Source organism: Bactrocera dorsalis, chromosome 3 (assembly GCF_023373825.1).
Source record: "Bactrocera dorsalis isolate Fly_Bdor chromosome 3, ASM2337382v1, whole genome shotgun sequence".
Lineage (NCBI taxonomy): Eukaryota > Metazoa > Arthropoda > Insecta > Diptera > Tephritidae > Bactrocera > Bactrocera dorsalis.
Window position 1 is genome coordinate 80,859,124 of NC_064305.1, and position 20,938 is coordinate 80,880,061.

The 20,938-nt window shown below is 37.9% G+C and overlaps 5 protein-coding genes and 1 long non-coding RNA gene across 8 annotated transcripts in view; 2 read left to right on the plus strand and 4 right to left on the minus strand.

The window, feature by feature from the left end:
- The window catches only part of LOC105229981 (apolipoprotein D), a 527,418-nt gene that overhangs the window by 481,025 nt on the left and 25,455 nt on the right, over window positions 1–20,938 (plus strand). The gene's annotated exons all lie outside the window — the stretch shown is intronic.
- On the minus strand, window positions 8,136–9,167 carry LOC125777673 (dynein axonemal light chain 1). Its single transcript, XM_049452779.1, has 3 exons — window positions 8,739–9,167; window positions 8,563–8,674; window positions 8,136–8,500 (listed from the first exon to the last, which is right to left on the minus strand). Exons 1-3 carry the CDS (start codon window positions 8,888–8,890, stop codon window positions 8,198–8,200), a joined length of 567 nt encoding a protein of 188 aa, XP_049308736.1. The 5' UTR covers window positions 8,891–9,167; the 3' UTR covers window positions 8,136–8,197.
- LOC105229979 (putative odorant receptor 92a) lies at window positions 10,457–12,479 on the plus strand. The gene is made up of 4 exons (XM_011210517.4): window positions 10,457–11,354; window positions 11,418–11,619; window positions 12,110–12,265; window positions 12,338–12,479. Exons 1-4 carry the CDS (start codon window positions 10,606–10,608, stop codon window positions 12,383–12,385), a joined length of 1,155 nt encoding a protein of 384 aa, XP_011208819.2. The 5' UTR covers window positions 10,457–10,605; the 3' UTR covers window positions 12,386–12,479.
- LOC105229978 (nucleolar GTP-binding protein 1) lies at window positions 12,399–14,985 on the minus strand. The gene is made up of 4 exons (XM_011210516.4): window positions 14,827–14,985; window positions 14,363–14,637; window positions 13,953–14,283; window positions 12,399–13,885 (listed from the first exon to the last, which is right to left on the minus strand). Exons 1-4 carry the CDS (start codon window positions 14,872–14,874, stop codon window positions 12,584–12,586), a joined length of 1,956 nt encoding a protein of 651 aa, XP_011208818.1. The 5' UTR covers window positions 14,875–14,985; the 3' UTR covers window positions 12,399–12,583.
- LOC105230032 (uncharacterized) lies at window positions 15,130–16,428 on the minus strand. The gene is made up of 4 exons (XM_011210600.4): window positions 16,098–16,428; window positions 15,870–16,037; window positions 15,462–15,810; window positions 15,130–15,404 (listed from the first exon to the last, which is right to left on the minus strand). The coding sequence occupies exons 1-4, from the start codon at window positions 16,411–16,413 to the stop codon at window positions 15,239–15,241; spliced, it is 999 nt and encodes a 332-aa protein (XP_011208902.2). The 5' UTR covers window positions 16,414–16,428; the 3' UTR covers window positions 15,130–15,238.
- The window catches only part of LOC105229982 (uncharacterized), an 88,334-nt gene continuing 85,627 nt past the window's right edge, over window positions 18,232–20,938 (minus strand). The window contains exons 8-10 of one of the 3 annotated variants that reach the window (XR_007422338.1): window positions 20,708–20,867; window positions 20,425–20,583; window positions 18,232–20,340 (exon numbers count right to left, since the gene is read on the minus strand). This is a non-coding gene — a long non-coding RNA (uncharacterized LOC105229982). The remainder of the gene's footprint in view (window positions 20,341–20,424; window positions 20,584–20,707; window positions 20,868–20,938) is intronic. The other 2 variants (XR_007422340.1, XR_007422339.1) reach the window with 2 other exon arrangements.

A 20,938-nucleotide genomic window follows, 5' to 3' on the forward strand; every position in this document is an offset into this window, starting at 1 on the left:
TTGTGGTGTAATACAATATTTGTACATATGTAAAAACAACAGCTTAACATTTAATAAGTATAAGAATGAGACAGCTAGAGGCATTTTACCCAAAAATCTCAAAATCTTTGAACTAATTTATTGGTAGGGGCTTAGTTGCTGGCATCTTTGAATTAAAGAGGTGTGATCTGTAGAACAATAGCCTGGATATGGATAAAAATTGTGCTAAAAAATGTAGGAACTAGCTTAAAGATCGTTGAATACATGCCTCGTTCTGGACGACTTTCGACCTCTTCAACGAATGAAATAAAAAAGGAAGGATATGGTGCTTGAAAATCATCAGGCAAGTGTTAGAGAGATGGCAAGAGGGCTCGATATCTCTCGCGAGTCCGTTCGAATGATTTTGGTGAATATTTTGGGTATGAAACGCGTTCTTGCTCGACTCGTCTCAATAACTATGATTTTTTTTTCCAAAATAATACGATTTTGACCGAATTTAAAGCCAAAAACGAAATGAATATCACCGGTCAAAAACTGAATTCACCAGATTTTGCTCCCTATGATTTTGTCTCGTTCCTCAACTGAAATTGCCGCTCCGTGCAACCCGTTTTCGGTCGATCGAAGGGATAAAACAAAATTCGCTGAAGAAGCTAACTTTTATCCCAAAAAAAATGCTTATAAAAAGGCTTTCGAGGACTGGAAAAAATCGTTATCATAAGTGTATTGCATCTGGTGTGGATTACTTTAAAGACGACAAGATAAATATTGATGAATAATAATATTTTGCGATTTATTTAAAATTCCCAGGTACTTCTTTGTCACAATGTATATAGTATATTAAAAATTTAATTTAGCACAAAACTGTATTTTATTCAATGACTTTTTAATATTCTAAAGCTAATTTCACAAAGTCATTCTTGTAGAAACACTCTACTCTATTGAGACACTTGATTTTCATAAGCTTCTTTTGATTTTTCACAGCAAAATCATTCGCCATAGCCAGTAACAGGTAGTAGTCTCTCTCAGGTCCAAACTATATGATGTATGCATAAGAACATCTCAATCAAGTTCCTGGAGCGTTCGGCGAGTGCCTATCGATGTGCCAACGCCAGCCTATATACTGATGGTACTCAATTCTTCTCTTATTGAAGGTGGCGACTTCTAGATAGTTACTTCTTTCAGACAGTACTTTTGCTGTTAGTATTGTTCCGAATTAGAGATTTAATCGTAGCTACAAAGCTCAGAGTTGATGATTTCTTGCCGATCTCACCAAAGACATAGGAAAATGCGCTATGGTCGGTTATTGGTGTTGGATTTATATCCTGGACAAACAGTGCTTACACAGAGGTCGAACCCAAATATTTTCATTATTTTATCGATATCTTCGAAAATTGTTTTTTTTTTTATTCAACATAGTTCCCTTTAAGGGTGATACTCTGATTATAGCGACTCACCAACTTTTCGATAGCATTTGTGATACGATTTTCCTATGCTTCCGAATACCATAAGCCACAGTTTCGGCGATCACCTCTTCATTCGACGAAAATTTTCCCCCAGTAATCGTTATTTTGAGCTTTGAGAAAAATATATAGTCGTTGGGAGCCAGATTTGAAGAAGCGGGTGTATGTGGCAACAATTTGAAGCCCAATTCATGAATATTTGCCATCGTTTTCAATGACGCGGTGCATTGTCATGGAGAAACACTACTTTGTTTTTCTGCAAATGCGGCAGTTTTTCAGCGATTTCGTCCTTCAAACGATCCAATCATGATATTTAATAGTCGCTGTTGCTGTTTGTTCCTTTTTCACGGCAGTCAATAAAAATTATTCCTTGTGCATACCAAAATACAGACCGCAAAACATTGTCAGCCAACTGTTGTGTTTTTCCACGCTTTGGAGCGGGTTCATCGTGTGCGATCCATTGTTATATACTGACGCAAAAACTCGGGTTTATTATGCTTGAGCTCACGTGGCACCCACTAACTAATGACCCTACAGATTCAAATTTATACATACGCCTTTGAAGGTTAGGACTAACTAAAAATCATTTGGATTTAAATCTAGTAGCGCCATCTATGTATCAAACCGGAGACTAGTTTGTGGGTTGATGGAATCATCGGTCCATATTTCTTCAAAAATGATGCCGGAGAGAACGTAACCGTCAATGGCGACCCTTGTGGCGTCATGATAACCGATATTTGACGACTGTAATTGAAGCTCGCGATCCACTTCGACTTCCCACTTATCGCATCAATCAATGGATTTATTGAGAGAACTCTTCAGTGAGCAGATAATTTCACGATATAGGCCGGCCGGTTGGCCACCAAGATCGTGTGATATCACATCGTTAACTTTTTTCTATGGAAACTCTATGGAGACAATCCCGCTTCGATTCAGGCCATTGGCCAGTTACCGAAATGCTCGAACAAGTCACCGAAAATTGGATTAAACGAAAGGACCATCTGAGACGTAACCGGCCAATATTTACAAGAGATAATATTCAAATAATAAACGCCAAATAATATTCTTTTGAATGATAATAAACATTCCCCATTAAATTTAGAGTTTCTATGTTTTTTTGAATCACCCTTTATATTCCTCCCACGATTTAAAATATGTACTAGTCAAATCAGATCAAAGTCAGCTTAACCATTTCAATGTGACATATTAGAAAATCTAGCTATCATAGAGGTCAAAATGAAATATTTGTAAACCTAACCCTAGCTGAGGTGTATGCTTCAATTTAGATTAAAAATTCCATATACAAACATTAATTAACTACATCAAATAATCCACAATTATATTGAGATATCACATTAATTATCTGCCAATATCAATAGATACTAATTAAGTGTAGCCCTCAGAAACACCTTATGGACAAGAATGTGCTTATTAATAATAAGCTTGAGTTTCCAAAGCATTTTCTAGGCTTCACAGGCTTCACATTAAATTTGAATAATGACCAAGCATTCAACAAGAAGTCAAATTAATAATGAGACAAAATTATTGCATTTAAATGTTAAATAAATAGTGCGGCACAAAGACTCTGCGGGCAAATAAATCCTCTGTCAATATAATATGAAATATTTACTGAGTCAATAATTTATTAATTTTAAATATTATTCTTATTTTTCATTTTAATATATGAAATTAATTAAACTGATTTTCATTTCCGCTGCTTTTCGCACAAATAAATCAAATAATATTTAATTAAATGAAATATTATATTTACTCACACATACATTTGCACACACGAATATAACGGCGCTGAGAAGAGTAGCAACTTAAAATTGAAGATGAAATGTATTAAATTAGTTTGTCAGTCAATTTACTCTGCTGGTTACAATAACGGTTAAATGAACTAAGCAAACAGCTATCAGATTTCGTGCAGAAAGCCAAGAGTGGTGGTAATGTGGCAATGGCAGAAAATAAGGTGAATGTGAGTAATGTGGTAAATGTGGCGTTATTCTTGGAATATTTTAATGAACATGGAAACTTAATAACGGTAAAAAAAGTAATATTTATGCTTGAAGCTTGAAATTTGACGGTTATTTAAAATTTTAATTTAGTTGTAAAACCAAAAAAAAAAATAAATAGAAAATTAAATAAAAAATTTATTTTAAAAATTATTATTCAAGAATTAAAAAAAAAAAACTATTTTCGGCAGCCAACCTTAATTTTTTCTCTAATAAAATTTTAAATTATGACCATTCCACATTTACCATATTTACCGTATGTAACAAATTACAACGAATTATTATAAATACACGACTACTTTGCAGTTATTTGGGCAACAGATAATGCAAGTACATGTAAATTAGTAGTAAACATGGCTAACAAACAACCGCACAAACATATAATGTCGTCTATCAGTCTGTCTCTCTGGCTGTGTGCACGAAATTCAATGCATTTGATGTAAAGTCTAAAATTAATTGCAAAATAGACTAGTATATTTACCATTTGCCCAATGGCAACCAATTCAATTTGTGCGAGAATTAATTGAAATATTCGCACTCTGTTAATATAGTGTATTCTTGTATCTATGAAGAGGCGCCATGAATACAAAATAGTATGAAAACCTGATGACCCAGCAGAAAATTAAGCAGGAAAGTTGGAACATTGTGGTATGGAGTATTTTCATTTCATACTCTCGCCAAAGTGTCTCTGCATGCTCTGTAATAATATTTTTGTACAGCTAACGGTTGTTTGTAACAATTAAAAATAATATATATGGAAGATGACGAAACGTTTGAATTGCGGTCCAAAACGCCCAGCAGTTTCTAAAAGCAAGCTGAAGGCATTTACGTAGACAAGGATCACATCACCTCCATCGCGCCCAGCAATTGGTCAGCGCGCTAGACCTTTCTGACCATATGTGATATTGGAGAGGGGACAATAGCCCAAGGTCAATAGATAGATCATAGATCAAAATCGTATATAAGCGTGGCACCGCCCACCTTTAGCGGAGTCCTAAATCTCAGGAACTACTCAACCAATTTTAATTTGTAAAAGCAAGCTGAAGGCATTTACGTAGACAAGGATCACATCACCTCCATCGCGCCCAGCAATTGGTCAGCGCGCTAGACCTTTCTGACCATATGTGATATTGGAGAGGGGACAATAGCCCAAGGTCAATAGATAGATCATCGATCAATATCGTATATGAGCGTGGCACCGCCCACCTTTAGCGGAGTCCTAAATCTCAGGAACTGCTTAACCAATTTTAACCAATTATCCTGGCATTGCTATCACACAATCTGCAAATGGACCAAGCCGAAATACAACCTCGCCCACTTCCCACATATAACAATTTTAATTTCAATATGATTCTTTCATTTTCTTCTTCTTTATCGGCGTCTTCCATGTTTGGCGCCAATTGGAGATTGTATGTGTAGCCAGGTCCTTCTCCACCTGATTTTTCCAACGGAGTCTTTCTTTCTCTTCCTCTGTTGCTTCCGGTGGATACTGCGTTGAATACTCACAGAGCTGAAGTGAAGATTCATTCGAACAACATGACTATCTTGTTCTCGAATATACTTAGTTAATATTAAATGTTAATGCAATCGATCCAGATCTTCCGCTTACCCCATTATGTGGATTTCGGACTTTCCAGCCAACTTTAAACCGTTTATTCTTGTGTATATAGTATGTAAAGGCACTGGATATGAAAGAAAGGTCCAAAGTCTGTACCTCATATCTCTAATATACTGATTTCCGATTGCTTTTTTTTCAAATAATATTTTGCCAACACCTGAAATTATTTCCCTGTCTTTGAGCATTGCAAATTTTGAGAGTAAAAAAAGTTCGGTTACACCCGAAGTTAGCTCGTTCTTACACATTTTAGTTTGATTTTAGATTATATGCCGTCCTAGCCGCATGAACTATACAGTGGAGGCTTAAAAAAACACGTAGTTCAGAATTCATCACAGAAACTGCGCCTCATACCCACAAGCCGTTCAATTTCCTACTGGGTATTGCAAACTTTGCTTGTTTTCAATGTTTTCGAGCAATACGAGGCATTTAATTATTTATGTTGCTGTTGATTTTGCTCGTCATAATTGTTTATTTGATAAATTCGCTAGTAAATTACGTTGCCAATAACACAAACAGCTGAGCAAACAAATACCGATACAAAGCCGAACTTATCAGCTTTTGCCACAACTTAATAAATAAACAAGGAAATAATCAAGGTAGCTTAGATTGCAAAGAACTTACGAATTAATACACGCAAAGTCGACATTTTACACCGATAGAACGCACATAAAAACAAAAACAAATACAAGCAATTTGTACCATGGCATTTTCACATCATTAAAATGAGCCAAAGGTACTTTATGCTTGTGAAAGCTTAGCAGCTGGCGAGACTTTGGTTTGCATGGCAACTTATGAATGCAATTTGTGGCTGTATTTGTATGCGTGCATGCGTTGGTGAGTGAGCCTTTGAGTTCAGCAGTTATAAAACGCACAGCAGATAATCGCACTGGCAGCATTCCTTTTTCTCTTTTCAAATTACCAGCTTTCACCAACAAATCCCAGTCAACACTCATAATGCCTACGCTTTTTTACAGTTAATAATATATTACACTATATGTTTGTGTGTCCCAATTCGCTGTCTGTCATCATTGATGTTGCTACAGCAACAAATGGTTGCACAACAACAAGGGCAAACAACTAAAAAAAAATATGCTCATCAAATAGACAACAACAACTGCAGTATTCTAAACCTACAATTAATGTCATTTAAAATGACCACAATCACGCACACATTTCTTTTTTCTCATTTACTTTGCCTTTTCCCATTTGCTCTTTTGTGGTTGAATTTTACATTTCATGCAGTTTACATAGTCCAATATGCACAAAATTGCAAATAGTATTTTCAGTTTTCATTTGCCCTTCTGCGCTGATGATTGTCACTCGAATTGTTGCTCATTTCACTGTGATGACTTTTCGAGTGACTCCATAATATTGCATCCTCCATAAAATTCGCAATAATATTGCATTTTGCATTTTTCATTTAGCGCCAAAATGGCTGGATAATGAGAGCTTTTGCGAGCTTGATTAGTTTCGCAATTCATTTTTAGTACTTTTATTTGCTATCAGTTGGTCGTATTTGGGTTTGGTCTTTCTTCTCATATATGTATGTATGCCATCTGATCAAATTTGACCCGAACTGACATAAAAAATCAATTTCACGTACTATATTTTTATACTCGTACAAATCCCTTTGATCGCCTTCTAAATAGGCTCCTTTTTAGTCAATTCAAATTTGCCAATGTTGAATCGACTTTCTCATAACATGTTAAAAGAATCGGTTGTCTTCTGTGTATGACTCAAAATTACTTTACAGCGGATTTTTCGGTTTCGAAAACAGAAAAAACACACTGAGCCAAATATTACGAATATGGTGGCTTTATTATGAAGAAAAGTCCATTAATTCCCTCCCCACAAATCCGAGCATTTACGACGACGTATTCATGTAAGCGCCTCAAAACGACCAAGTAACATTTCTTTTGGACCGTTTGAAACTGTGGAACGATCTTCTGGCGAAATACAACGCGGTAATCAAAGAAAGCGACAAGCATCCCCTTGATTTTTGCCCGAACTTGACATGATTTTTCGGTTTCATCCACTACTCGACGTTAAATATTGCTTCTTTAACCTTTTTGTTTCTCACAGCGGTGAAAAGAATTCAGACCCATTGGGCTAACCTCGTGGCTGTTGAAACGTTGAAGAGACTACATTAGAAGCAGAATATCGGGGGGTAAACTGTTAAGAGCCCAAAATGCTAACATACAAGGCAGGTCAGTCAACTCTACTTTCCACGATGTGGTGTCATAGATGAAGAGAGCCCTTATGTCCAAGGAATTTTCATCTTTCTGTGGACACCCTTCATGTTATCGAAGGGCTGCCTTCAGCTGCAATGATTAAAGCTCTGAAAGAATCCAAGCTAAAATCGAACCTCAAGCTTATCATATATGTACAGTCTTCTTTGCGACAGAATGGTCCTGGCGTGCCGAAACGTAAATAAGCGAACTCCGCAAAGTGAGGTATTTTCCTCACTCCTTTGGATTTTGGTGGTTAACGACCTACTCAAGAAACTCGACGAAGGGGGCTATCTGATATTGAGGATGTTATTCCTTATGGTTAAAGGAAAATTCCTAAATATCGCCCACGACCTAAACGAAGAGTACCTCAACGTGGTATCCAACAGGGCGAATAGAAGCGACCTAGCCCTCAACCCAAGTAAAACTGAAATGGTTTTAAATATTTAATAAGAATTATAAGATCCAAACGTGCCTCTCTCCTCTTTCGGGGGTCTACGTCTTCAACCAGTTGAAAAAGTGAAATACCTAGGGCCTATCCTTTACAGAAAGCTTTCTTGGATGCCAAATATTGAGGAGAGAGTTAGAAAGGAATTGGTTGCCTTATATTGATGTAGAGGAGCTCTAGGGAATAAGCTAAGATACACCAAAGATAGTGTGTTGACTCTTTTTCCTATGGTTATGGCTGTAGTCGATAGTGTATTCATCTGGTGCAAGGCGCTCGAAAAGGCTATACCTGCTAAAACTATTGCTCGGATGGTATATGTATATTCTTATACAAATAATATTTTTAAAGTCAATATACCCAACTTCAAAAAAAAATTAGCTGAGTCTTTATTGTTATTAATTTTCAAAAACTATAATGCTAACCCTGAAAACTTAAATACTTCCTGACATTTATAAAACTGGTTCTTCATTCAACACCACCGGTTCGCCATCCAACTTCCGTATTGTGGGCAAACGTTTGATACACTCAGCGCGCCATGTTGCCTCATCCATGCCTTCGGATAATGGGTTTCCCACCACCACCAGATCTTCCAGCGCTTCGAGTTCTTGCAGCCGTGTAAACTCACTCCAATCTTTGATCAAATTATTACTAATATAAAGAATTTTTAAAGCTTTCAATGCAGATAGGCCCTTCAGCTTTTCAATTAGGTTATAACTAAGCCACAGCTCGATGAGTGTGTCGGCGACGGCTTCCTGTGAAGAAATACAGAAACAATCAACGAGTTTTTAATAAATATTTGGCAAGCAGAACATACCAAACCTGAAACATTTTTAATGTAATTCCGCGACAATGAGAGCACACGCAAGTTTTTCATGCCGTTCAAGCCGAAAATCTTCTCGATCATATTTGTAGAGAGACTCAGTCGTCTATCAAATGGTTAGTAAGTTAATTTATATACTGTCATTTTAGATTGCAAGCCAACACACTTACTCACAGTTAACCAAGTTGCTGAGCGTATTGTCCATTTTCTCGATTGGCGGCCACTGAAATTGCAGCTCGACCACTTTGGACTCGACGGCGCTTTGTTGTTCACGTTCTTCCCAACGTTTCAGTGCTTCCTTGATTGTTGTGGCTTTTGACATTGTTTTAAATTGAAATTTAGTGCTTAAAAACTTACATTAAGTGTGGCATTAATTGGAAAAAATATTTTTCTGGTGGTGATGTTAATTGATCAAACATTTGGGTTGTTATGACTACAGCGACATGCTAAGCAAACGGAGGTTAAGTTGACGTAGAATAACATTTACACTCGTAGTAAAATAGTTCAGGTTAAATCTCGGTTTATAAGAGATATGATATGGACTTATATCCGAACGGGTACTGTTACAACTTCACTGCAAAACTCAGCAGTCTTGGTCCTCGTAATTGCCTGCATTTGTGTTGATAAAGAGGGAAGAATTGGGAGCAATATTTCCAACATTTCACCTTGTCTAAGCAATCTTCCTCTTGCATCAAAGGCTTTAAGCCTTAAACTAAGCCTAAAACTAATATTATTCACAGATTTATGGGTATAAAAAGGTTTAGATGAACGAAATTCCGGTAAAAGTTCTAATTTAAGACCTCTCGAAACGACATACCAGCGATGAAATCCCTTAACTTTTGAACACTAAAAATTGATTCAGTTGGAACTTAAGTATGCTCTGCTCAATCCACAAAAAGGGAGACCCCACAATCTGTGCCAACTTCCGTGGAATAAGCCTTCTCAGCATCGCATATAAGGTTATATCGAGCATTATTGACGATGATCATTGCCTTTTTTTGATAACCGTGGAATCGTCCAAAAGAGAACGACACAGATCACCTTTTTGCTGCTGCTTTTGACAGCACGAAAGGGAGCTGCCTTTATGGCGCTATGTCTGTGTAAACTGACGTTGAGCCATACCAAAAGCTCTGTTAGGACCGGGAAGGACCTCTCCGAGCCGTTCGATTTCAAACGAGGTTTTAGACAAAGCGACTCCGTATCAACCGACTTCTTCAATTTACTCCTGGAGAAAATAATTCGAGCTGATCTGAATAGAGCTTCTATAAAAATGTAAAGATGGATGACAACATCTGGTGAGTCGACGTTACGAGTTTTCGAGAGAAAGGTTCTGTGGAAGATTTATGGTCTTTTGCATATTGGCGTATACCGCAGTCGATGGAATGATGAGCTGTACGAAATATACGACGTGATTGACATAGTTCAGCGAATGGATGAAAACACTCCAGCTCAAAGAGTATTCGACACAGTACCCGCCGGGGGAAGCAGATTAAGAGGAAGACCACCATTCCGTTGAAAGGCCAGATGGAGAAGGACCTGGCTTCGCTTAGAATATCCAAAAAGAAAGAACGACTGGCGCCCTGTTGTTAACTTGGCTCTAACCCCCTAAGCGGTGTTTACGCTAATAAAGAAGAAGAAAGATTATCACACCACAAAATAACACTTTTATTGCCTATAAATAAATTATTACAGCAAAACAAGCTGTGATAGCATTCTTAAACAATTCGACCTTGACATTCGCGTTGATTACAACGCCAGGAAGCAACCACATCATTAAATATGACAAATTGTTGTAGGAACTTTTAACGAAAGTGATTTGATGTTGAAAAAAATGGCGAAGAGGCGTTTCTGCGGTTGCAGGTTCAAAATTGCATGGGATAAAAAATGTGTCAAGCCAATTTACCGTTAATACCAGATGTTAGCAACTCATCAAGAAAATAAATTTCACGCGCATAAAAATTAATATAAAAGCCGTAACAAGAGCTTTACCACACACAGTGCAATATCCGTGTGCGACCTCATTCTAAATAGCGCGCCATGAACGCCATCGAACGCAATACAAATTTCACACGCTTCACCGCCGGCCCTGTTAGATATTTCAAATTTTTGGGCATACTGTTGCAACAACCGGAAATGCCGCATTCTAAATACCAACGCTTACTGATTGTGGTCACCATAGCGCTAATGTTTCTGCATCAGATCGGCTATATACTGGAGCCAGGGCGCACTTTTGCCGAGCAATCCGCTGCCGCTGGCCTGCTCAACTACACCACCGTTAGCGGCGGCAAGATACTCTTTCTCGTCTACAATCGCCGCCTGCTGCTGAGCAATCACTGCCAACTGGCAGCGCTGTACCCGAGTGCTGCGGTGGAGCGCCACTACAAATTAGAGCATTATCTGCGCATTTATGCGCACGTTCAGACGCTACTCTACAACTTCTTCAAATACATTTTGATCGTATACATAACATATCCTATAGTACAATCGTTCTACGACCTATGGTCTAGCGGCGTCTATTCATATATCATGCCGACACTCTTCTGGTATCCCGTGCCATTGGAGCAATCACTGTTCGTTTATATCGTTTACTTGTTATTCGCGTGTTTTTGCAGCTTTTGTGCGGGCTTAATAATATTAAGCGCCGATTTGTGTCTCTTCAGTTCGGTGTCGCAGCTGATGTTGCACTTGGATTTGTTGGCACAGCGCATTAAAGAGCTACAACCGGCTGAGGAAGGTAGTTTGAGTGCGCTGAAAGCGATCATTGAGTATCATCAGAAGATTTTGACGTGAGTGATGTTAGATAATGTGGAACTCAGAGTTGTGTAACGTTTTGTATGATTTTTTCTTAGAATCGCGAAGGATGTGAATAGCATTTTTGCGCCGTCAATACTTTTCAGCTTGGCCTCTTCATCATTTATACTTTGCTTTAGCGCCTATCAACTACTCGATGATGTTTCCTTCATTTTCGCTTTGAAAGTGTTTCTTTTACTCGGCTACGAAATGAAGCAAGTGGTCATCACGTGCTACTATGGTGACAAACTGATGGATAGCGTAAGTGCCTTGCTTAGTAATTAGCAAGCTTTTTTTCCCCCCGAACAGGAAACGTCGGAGTCTATGTCCATCCTTTTTTCTGTATATTTGTCGGAAGCGACGTTATCGGACCAAGTCCTTGTAAGGAAAGCTTCTTTATTTGACAATATATTTTAACGAAACTCAGTATAGAGTATTATTCAATGTAACGGTACAATCTCCGAAGATTTTATTCAGATCGAAATATTATAGCATATAGCTCCAATACAAACTGACCGATCCAAATCAAATTCTTGTGTCGAACACGTTTTGATTTGATCAGACATCTTCACGAAATTTAATACAGATTATTGTCCAAGGCCGAACATAATATTCAGATTGCACCACTATATGACAAAGCTGACATATAAACAAAATCAAAGATAAGAGCTTTTAATATCCTTTCTTGCTATGCACCTGTGAAGGAGAGAGTTAATGTTCTTTCTTGATTCGTTTTTTTTACCGTTGTCAGAGTGCGAATCTCTTTACCGCTGTTTACGCACACAATTGGACTGATGGCTCACCGGTTTATGAACGTCTCGTTTTGTTTATGTTGGTACGCACATATCGGCCAATCGCTTTGAAGGTAGCTGGCATATCAGACGTTTCGTTAATCACACTCAAACAGGTAAAGCAACAATTCACTTGACTTATCACCATATAAAAATAGCTGAAATTGCGTTCTTTAAATTACTTGCAGGTTCTGAGCACTGCTTATCAAATTTTCACAGTTTTGAAGACAACATAAGTGACAAGCATAGTTTGTTGTTGTTACAAAATGCAATTAAAATTCACATATTTATTAATTAAATACACAAATTCTTTCATAGCACAATGTAAAAGTACATTATTGAGTTTGTTACAATTCAAAAAAATAAAAATAAAAGCTAAAGGTTTCAACATTTTGCCCGCCCAATAGCAGCCCCGCCGCTCACTTGCTACACGCTTAACGTCTGTCCGTTTTGCCCGTACCACGTTTGCCCGAGTACAAATGCTTGGGCATTTTGGTGCCGATGAAGCGATCGGCTTCACCCTTCAATCCCAGTCGTGTCACCTTCTTAGCAATGTCGCGTTTCGCCATCAGTTGTGCCTTTTTCTTCATCGCCACGTTCTTGACGCCCATTGTGTCACGCGCTGGCGCACGTTTCAATGGCTGTCCTGTGCGCTTCACTATCGCTGACGATTCCTTGTCCAGCAGTGGCTTCTTCAACTCTTTGGTGCCAACAGCTACCACACCGCGACGCAGATCAACAACGGATTTTGTGAAGTTGGCATTTTCAGTGCCGGACATGTCGACACCCAGATTCTGCATGGTTTCACGCAGCTTAGCGACCGAACGATCACGCACCTTGGGTTGCTTGTGACGTGGAATTGCTGGCTTGTTCTTTTTCGATGCCAGACGTCGGTCGTCGCGTAGCTCGAAGCGTTTGCCGCGTATTTGTTTCGCCATTTCGCGTATCTCCTTGAGTGTTTCATCCATGGTCATATCAGGTAGAGCGTATACACCGCCTTCTTCGCGTATACCCTCTTCGCGCTCGAGTTCTTCCAATTTGGAGAAGATATCGGGATCGATGTAGTCGGCAATGTTGTGGCCATCCCAGAATTCGGGTATAGCATCGTAGCGCTCCTCTTCGGGTATTTCGGTGTAGTTCTTTTGCAGATCCAAAGTGTAATCATCGCCCATTTCCTCTTCGATATCACGCTCGAGTTTGCGTTTACGTTCCGCTTTTTCTGCTTTCATTTCGAGACGTGCCAACGCTTGCTCGGGTATGCATGGAGCACGTACCTTATCGTCGCGCGGTTTGGGTTCTGCTACGTGCAGACGATTTAGTATATTATCTACCTTCTTTGTGCGCATCTTTTGCTCGACACGGTATGAAAGCAGACGCTCACAAGCTTCACTTTTCACTTCCATAACACCCTCTTCACTAACTGTGGATGTGAACATAACGGGCACATTTTTATCTTCTTGCAATTTGGTAATGATTTCACGTTTTTCCTCTGATAGATCTTCAAGACCAATAATATCGATTTTATTGATGGCCAAAATCAGTGGCTTGTTTGTGAATAGCGGCTTGATGCTCTCGAACAATTGCACTTGTTCTTCTATTGAATGACCGCATTGTTCAGAGATATCCATGAAGTAGAGCACACAAGAACGCAAATGCGCCAAGGCGGTAATGGCTTGCATTTCGATGACGTTACGTTCCTCCAGTGGATGATCTAAAATACCGGGTGTGTCGATGACCTAAAATACACGGCACAACGAAATGTCAAATGTGAACCATCAAATTTCAATATTGTATATAACTCACCTGCCAGCGCAAATACTTGTAATCTGTGTGTCCCACATATAATGACTTGGTTGTGAAAGCATATGGCTGCACTTCCACATCGGCGCGTGTAATCTTATTGATAAACGACGACTTGCCCACATTGGGGAAACCACAAATGATAATGGTACGTGAATAGGGATCAATGGTAGGCAAACGTGATAAATGTTGACGCACTTGCTCCAAATATGTGAGATTTGAAGCTTGCTTCTTTAAAATTGTAGCCATACGACCAAGCGCTGCTTTTTTGAGCTGCTTGCAACGATAAAGCGAATCACCATATTTCAACAAACGCACATAATCTTTGGCAACGCTGTAATTTGAATTATTGAAATAAATAAATAAATACATATATAATTTGCACGTGGCTTGTAAACAAAAAATAAACTCACTTGTCAATTAAGTGCCTAGCCGTGTTCAGCTGACCCAAAGCCAATTTGTAATGGTCCTTATCGTACAGCACATTCATCAAATCGGCGTAGAATGGATGTACGTCATCTAGTTTCGGAAAATCCTGAATAATCTGTGACAGACGATCGTGGAAATTCTGTTGCGTGTACTTGACTTTGCGTGTGTAAAAGGCACGAATACGCGAAATCTTATAACCCTTGTGCACAACAGTCGGTGTCTTGCGCTGTGTCTTTGAGAGCATAATATCGATGAAGTCCTGCCATGGTTGTTGTAAAATAAACAAATGTACGTAAATATTAGCAAATATGAAATTTCACAATAAATTGTAAACAGACAACAAAAGCGAATGTGAGTGAGGTTATGTGCGAGGTGCTCCGCAACAAGTTCAAAGCACACTCATTTCACTTTTGTTTTGGTAAAAAGTAGAAGTGTTATTTTTACATACCTTTGCTGGCGGAACCACCATAATCTTTTTGAAGTTGTACAAACTCATTTTGTTGTGAAAATGGACTTCTTTTCACAATAAAAAATTTAATTTAAATGCGATTGCGTTGCGTATCAAACACACGCGGTGCAATGCAAAATGAAAAGGGAATGAATGGCAATGCCGCAAAACAGAAGTGTCAGCTGTTGTGCGACGCGTTGCCAACTATGTTCATTTTGGCAATTGTTTTTGCTATGAGGCGACACCTATTGCAGTCTAGCTGAGTTGTAATTGGAATGTCGACCAGCTTCCGTTAGGAAATGTAACTGTATTTTACAGAAAACGTTTATTTAAGAAGGTATTTGCTTTCTATTATTATTATTTTGTGCGTTAGTATTTTTTTGTAAAAGTAAAGTGAAGGAATTGTAAAATATTATGAAGTTTTGGGTGCACATGTGCCGGCAGTAATAAACGTTTCATTCAAAACACTTCTCGACGTATAAATCTCGCATATAGCAGGTAATTCACGCTCACAATCTACCGTCAGCCAGGTGTTATCACTGCTCACTGCAACACAGCTTACATTCGCCAACATTTCACTGCAATTAACAACTTTCTAGCAAAATTTACAGCAAAAAGCTTTCGTCAACAATTACCCATTACGTGGATGACCCGGCGCCCAAGCTACGTATTGAAAGCAATATAAGGGTTCCTGTTCCATATTTCTATACTCAATAGCTTCACTGCTGTAGGATCGATTGAAATGCAGTCCCACATAAGCCAAGGTGTGCTGGCGCTCCCGCTGTTGTCTCGCTGCCTCATTGTAGATGCGTAGCAGCGCCGCAAACGCGTCCGTGCGTAATGCTGATGCAACATGCGCCAACATGGCCACGCCACCAATATCTGTAGCATTGCGGCAATACCGTGTGGCATTAACGAAACTCGCCGCCCGCACTTGCAACTGAAACAAGCCCACTTGTGGTACGCAGCTGTAATTGCGTGTTGCTAAATTAAAAAGTAGCAAAAATATAAAATTTATTTTAAATTTGTTGCTAGACACCCACCGATTGGCTCGCCATATAAGCTGTAGTAATCGTAGCGACTGTCATTCACCAGACTCCGCATAGTGTTGTTCTCGGGGCAAGCGAGTATGTGACAATTGAAGTGATGTTGTGGCTGCTGCCAAACGCTTTGCCGATTTTCCTTATTGTGTGTCGAATTTGGACGCGTGACTTTGAAGTAAACATTAATTTTATTAAAAATTTTAAACCTAAATTAACTTTTTTTCATACTTTGTTGCAACCTCGTTAGCAGTATTGCAAAAGCATCACTACCCCCCACCATCTGCTTGCTTCTTAAACGCGTGCCAAAATTCAAAGCTAAACCGCGCGCTAACTTCGCCTCACGCACGCATTCCTCTAAGGTAAATGCATTCTTATAGGCGATTGCCGGCATTTCTGAGCGTTGACACATGCGTACGAGACTAAATTTCAATTTATCCAAATGTGTGCCGCGCGGACATGTCGCCTTGTTGTGTGAAATACCAATTGTGAACAGAAGTAGTTGCGTTAGTACTCGTGCTGTTGGCATTCTGTTGCAGACTGTCATGAACTATGCCTGTGCCGGTGGCGCCTAGAGTGATTTGAAGGTGAAACATGTTGCATGTGTGTCAATCATGTCATCAAGAAAAGGTTATAATAGTTCTTCTGTCGCTTTGCTGTCAACCTTTTCATTAGCATTCAACTTGTTAGAAATGTTTTTCTGTTAACGCCTGCGTCGTAATTAGATGTATGGATAGCAAGCGACTTAGGAGCGTTACTAAATGCTAATTTAGTTATCATGCTATGACAAGTGAGTCCAAATTTTTTTATAATTAGTCTTGAAAAATGTTATGAAATTTTTAAAATTTGTTATTATTTTTTTGGAAGGTAACAATTGAGAACGGTAGTAGCATTTGACTTGTGAAAAGCTTTTGACACAATTATACAACGCTACTGGAAGACATCAAACACCCTACGCTCCCTCAAGGCTGAACAGGTAGATCATGAATCAGAAGTCACAATTCTATGCTGTGAAGAATTAAACAGGGGGTTCCACCGGGCGGTCCCTCTCCCCACTATTGTTTAACTACTATAACTCGAAACTTATTTAACCACCAAAAGGAATTTCCATCACCTCATATGCTGATGATTGTACGATATTGACTTCACGCAATTGAATTGATGGCTTGTAATCAAAAGTAAACAGCTGCATACATATCACCAATCTTTCTCACTTATTGTGTGCAAAAAGCCTAACACTCTCCTCCACTAAATCCACAAGGACTATATTTATTGGACAAACGGGATGAAGGAGTACAGACTGCATTTTAATATCACAGTCGATGGTGTTAACATTCCGACTGTTAACAAGACTGTGATGTTGGGTGGTACACTCGACTAACACATACGACCGCGATTATTGGCAAAGTACAAAGCCGCAACAAAATCCTCTAGTCGCTAGCCTGGAATACTTGCCTTGTTGGCAAATCACAAGGCAAACGGCTGACCAAATGTGACAGAATTCTGCACTTCATATAATAACAGGATGCCTCTTGACGTCTCCCATTGAACACATGCAAAGTGAGTTCTGCCTGCTTCCAGTTAAGGAAGAGAATCGACTTCTCTCCAAGCAGTTAGTGAGAGATGCTTTCATAAAAATCACCCACGATAGTTCCTTGATTACATTCACGACATATAACATTACACTGATCAGTCTACGGGCGCAACTAACTTCAGATATGCAATGCAGGCCTTTCACAGTGGAACCAATACTTCACCGACTCCCTCTCTTTACATGGCGTATTTGGGATTTGAGATTGACAGCATTGTAAATGAGGAACTTGATTTGCGTGTCTCAGTAATCTAGAGTGCGACTTCGTTCACAATATTAAAGCAGGTTAAACTCTTACATTTCCACAAATATCCCATATACCAAAAACAGCCCTCGCATGACTATAACCAACTCTTTGCATGTCCAATAAATCCTGGGTATCTCCTTAGATGATTTTGATGACAACATTCTTGAACCTTGTCACCCAAACAGTGGAGTTTAAGAGCGAAATCATACTTATGAGGTTCCCTTATTCTTCTAAGTGAAGCTCATAACCTCAATGGCATAGAACATAGTACTCAGTACTTCCGCGATTAAGGTTCCCAGCTGTCCGTATAACTATTTAGGAAATATTTTATTAAATCATAACAACAATAACACTATCAACTTTATAAATGAAGTTTCAAAAGCCCAAAAAGGCAAATCTCTCGCCTTAGTACTCTTTTTATCACATAATTTTCGATAAGAGCTCTCCTATTCCTAAAAATATATTTTATTTAACTTACTTCTTTTCGAGTTCCAAAAGATCCACCCATTTGCAATATATACAAATAGTTTTCTGGACGTTTCAATCTAAGGGCCTTTATTATTTTCATAAATTTTATAAGTACATTTTTATTTCATTTTCACGCCATAACGACACACTTTACATTTTATAAATTTTAAACGCATACTTTTTTAGGTTACATCGTCTTCTTCTTCCTCCCATACTACATAATTTGAATTAACAAATAAATTAGTTCGATTTTAATCTGATTTGACAGTTTAGTTAAATAGTAAAAAAAATATTAAAGTTAAAATATTAAGATTTAAGTTGTAATGACAAGATAGTACGTAGTATACACATTATTCTTCTCATTTCTTCACAGTTTTTGTTGTTTTTTTTTAATTCAAATCTTAAATTTGTGGCTTCGTGATAAAAACCAATACGAAAAGTTAATATTTTTAGGTTTAAAAAATGTTATTTTTTTAATTTTTTTCTTCTTCCAAATCTTGAAACTTCTGTATTTTTTCGAATTGTACAAAAACAATTTCAATGTAGAGGAGAATAGGTTAATAATTTAAATATTCATACGTTATATTAGAATTAATAGTTAATAGTATCACCTGAGCAGGTTGTGCGCATTCGTTGTACATACAAATTACACAAAAAACGAAAGCACGTTTTTGTTGTAATATTTGTCCGTTTTGCTGCGGCGCGCCAACCAAGCGTTAAGATTAAGTGTAACAAATTGACCACCACCAAAAAAATTCAAGTTTTCTATGAGTACTTCTACGTGTAGCAGCTGAACAAAGGCGCCTGCGCGCATGCGTTGCATGCTTTTAGGTGTTATACCTTTGCGATATTAAAGGGCAATCATTCTAAGCTTACATATTTTGCTTTTTTAAAACATTTTTGTTTCTTTTTTTGTCTTTTTTTTTGTTTTCATCTAACTTTACCATTTAATTTTGATTGCCCAGTAATATCTGCGCTGTCTACATACATATACTGACTGTATTGAAGTGTGCTTGTGTGTGCGTGAGTGTATATGGTATTGGGTATACAATATTTTATAATAAATGTAAAGACTTGCTCTGCTAGGAAGCGTGTGCCGTGGCTTACTATAAACTTAAAGTTATACATTCATTATTTTAATTAATACATTAATTAATTAATTGCATATTTATGGGCAGCTTGAGTTGGCGCAGAGCAAAGTGCAGCCGGAAAAATTAGGAAATTTTTTTTCTTTTTTTATTCGCTGCTACACTTTTGCTCTGCGCCTTACACATTTATACGAGAAAAAACTATTGTTTACTTTTTAGCTTCACTTATTCGTCGTCGCTAATCATTATTTGTGACCTTAACAACTAAACACAATGACTACTATAGACTGCGCTTGTTTGCAGCGGCAGTGTACAAAGAAATTTTCAACTTCTCTTACGTCAATATTTCGTTTTGTTTTAAAACACTTTTAGTGTTCATGTGTGAGACTGTGTGTGTGTGTAAACAGAAAAAAAGCATGTTCAAAAGAAAATTTTCGAAAAATTTTAAAAATGTAAAAATTGAAAATGTTTTAAAACCAAAAATTATTTTTTCAAAAATCAAAAATTTTCAAAAACAAAAAATTTTCGAATACTAAAAATTTTCAAAACTAGTAATTTTTAAATATTAAAATAAATAAAAAAATTCAGAAATTACAAAACATATTTTTGAAAAAATAAAATTAAAAAACTTCAAAACCTTATTTTTTTTTTAATTAAAAATTTTCAAAATCTACAAATTTTCAAATATCAATAAAGTAATTCAAAAACTAAAAAAAAAAATCAGTGAAAAAATTCCAATTTAGGTAAAAATAAAAATTTGTAAGAAAAAACTATAAAAGTACTTCAAAACGAAAATTTCTAAATCTCATTTTAAATGTGTGTATGTGTGCTTGCGTGTTCACATTTGCAATCTAACTACATATGTATGTATGCGTATTGCATTTAACTGCTATGCGAGAACGCTGTATTCGTATAGGGACCACTGTAAATGGAGCTGCCCGAATTCGACACACTCTTCGTGCTCCTTCGGGCCATAATGCAGAGTACGGCGGCAACGACGGCCAACATCAATATGAGACCGGCGACTGCTATGGCAATGGCGAAGGTGCGCTGCGACACGCACAATGCATCCTCAAGTGTCTGCGCAAACAAACAACAAGAACAAAAACAAAAATAAAATATTCAAGTGCGATAAGAATAGAGTATATATTAATATTTATTTACCCGCTCCTTGAGCACTGTATCATCATCGCCTTCGGACACATCCACATTCTCGTTCACATACAGACCGGAATAGACTTCGATGGTGGCCGGTTGACCGTCTTCGTCTTTGTTATCGTTGTTAGTTTGTCGTTTCGGTCGTTTGCCGCTGCACGTAGGAGGCTAAAAAACAACAACAACAACAATATTAAGTCAGTTCAATACCTTTGCAGTAATGTAGCGCAAAATCAATTAGAATTGCAAATAAATAGAATGTCTTGTGGTAGGAATATGTGGCAACACTCACCATTTGGCACTCGGGATCCTGCAGGGCGCACAAATGCACATTGCACTGATAGTACACGGATGTGGTGTAGGGGAACTTGTGTGCCGGGAAGGTAACATTGGCCGCCAAGTGATCGCTGGTGTAGTTGAATTGGCCCATAATCTCATTGTCCATCGGGCAACTGTGTGGAAATATTAGAAAATTTTTTTATTTTTTAGATTAAGTTTTTAATTTTTTTTTAATGTTAGAAAA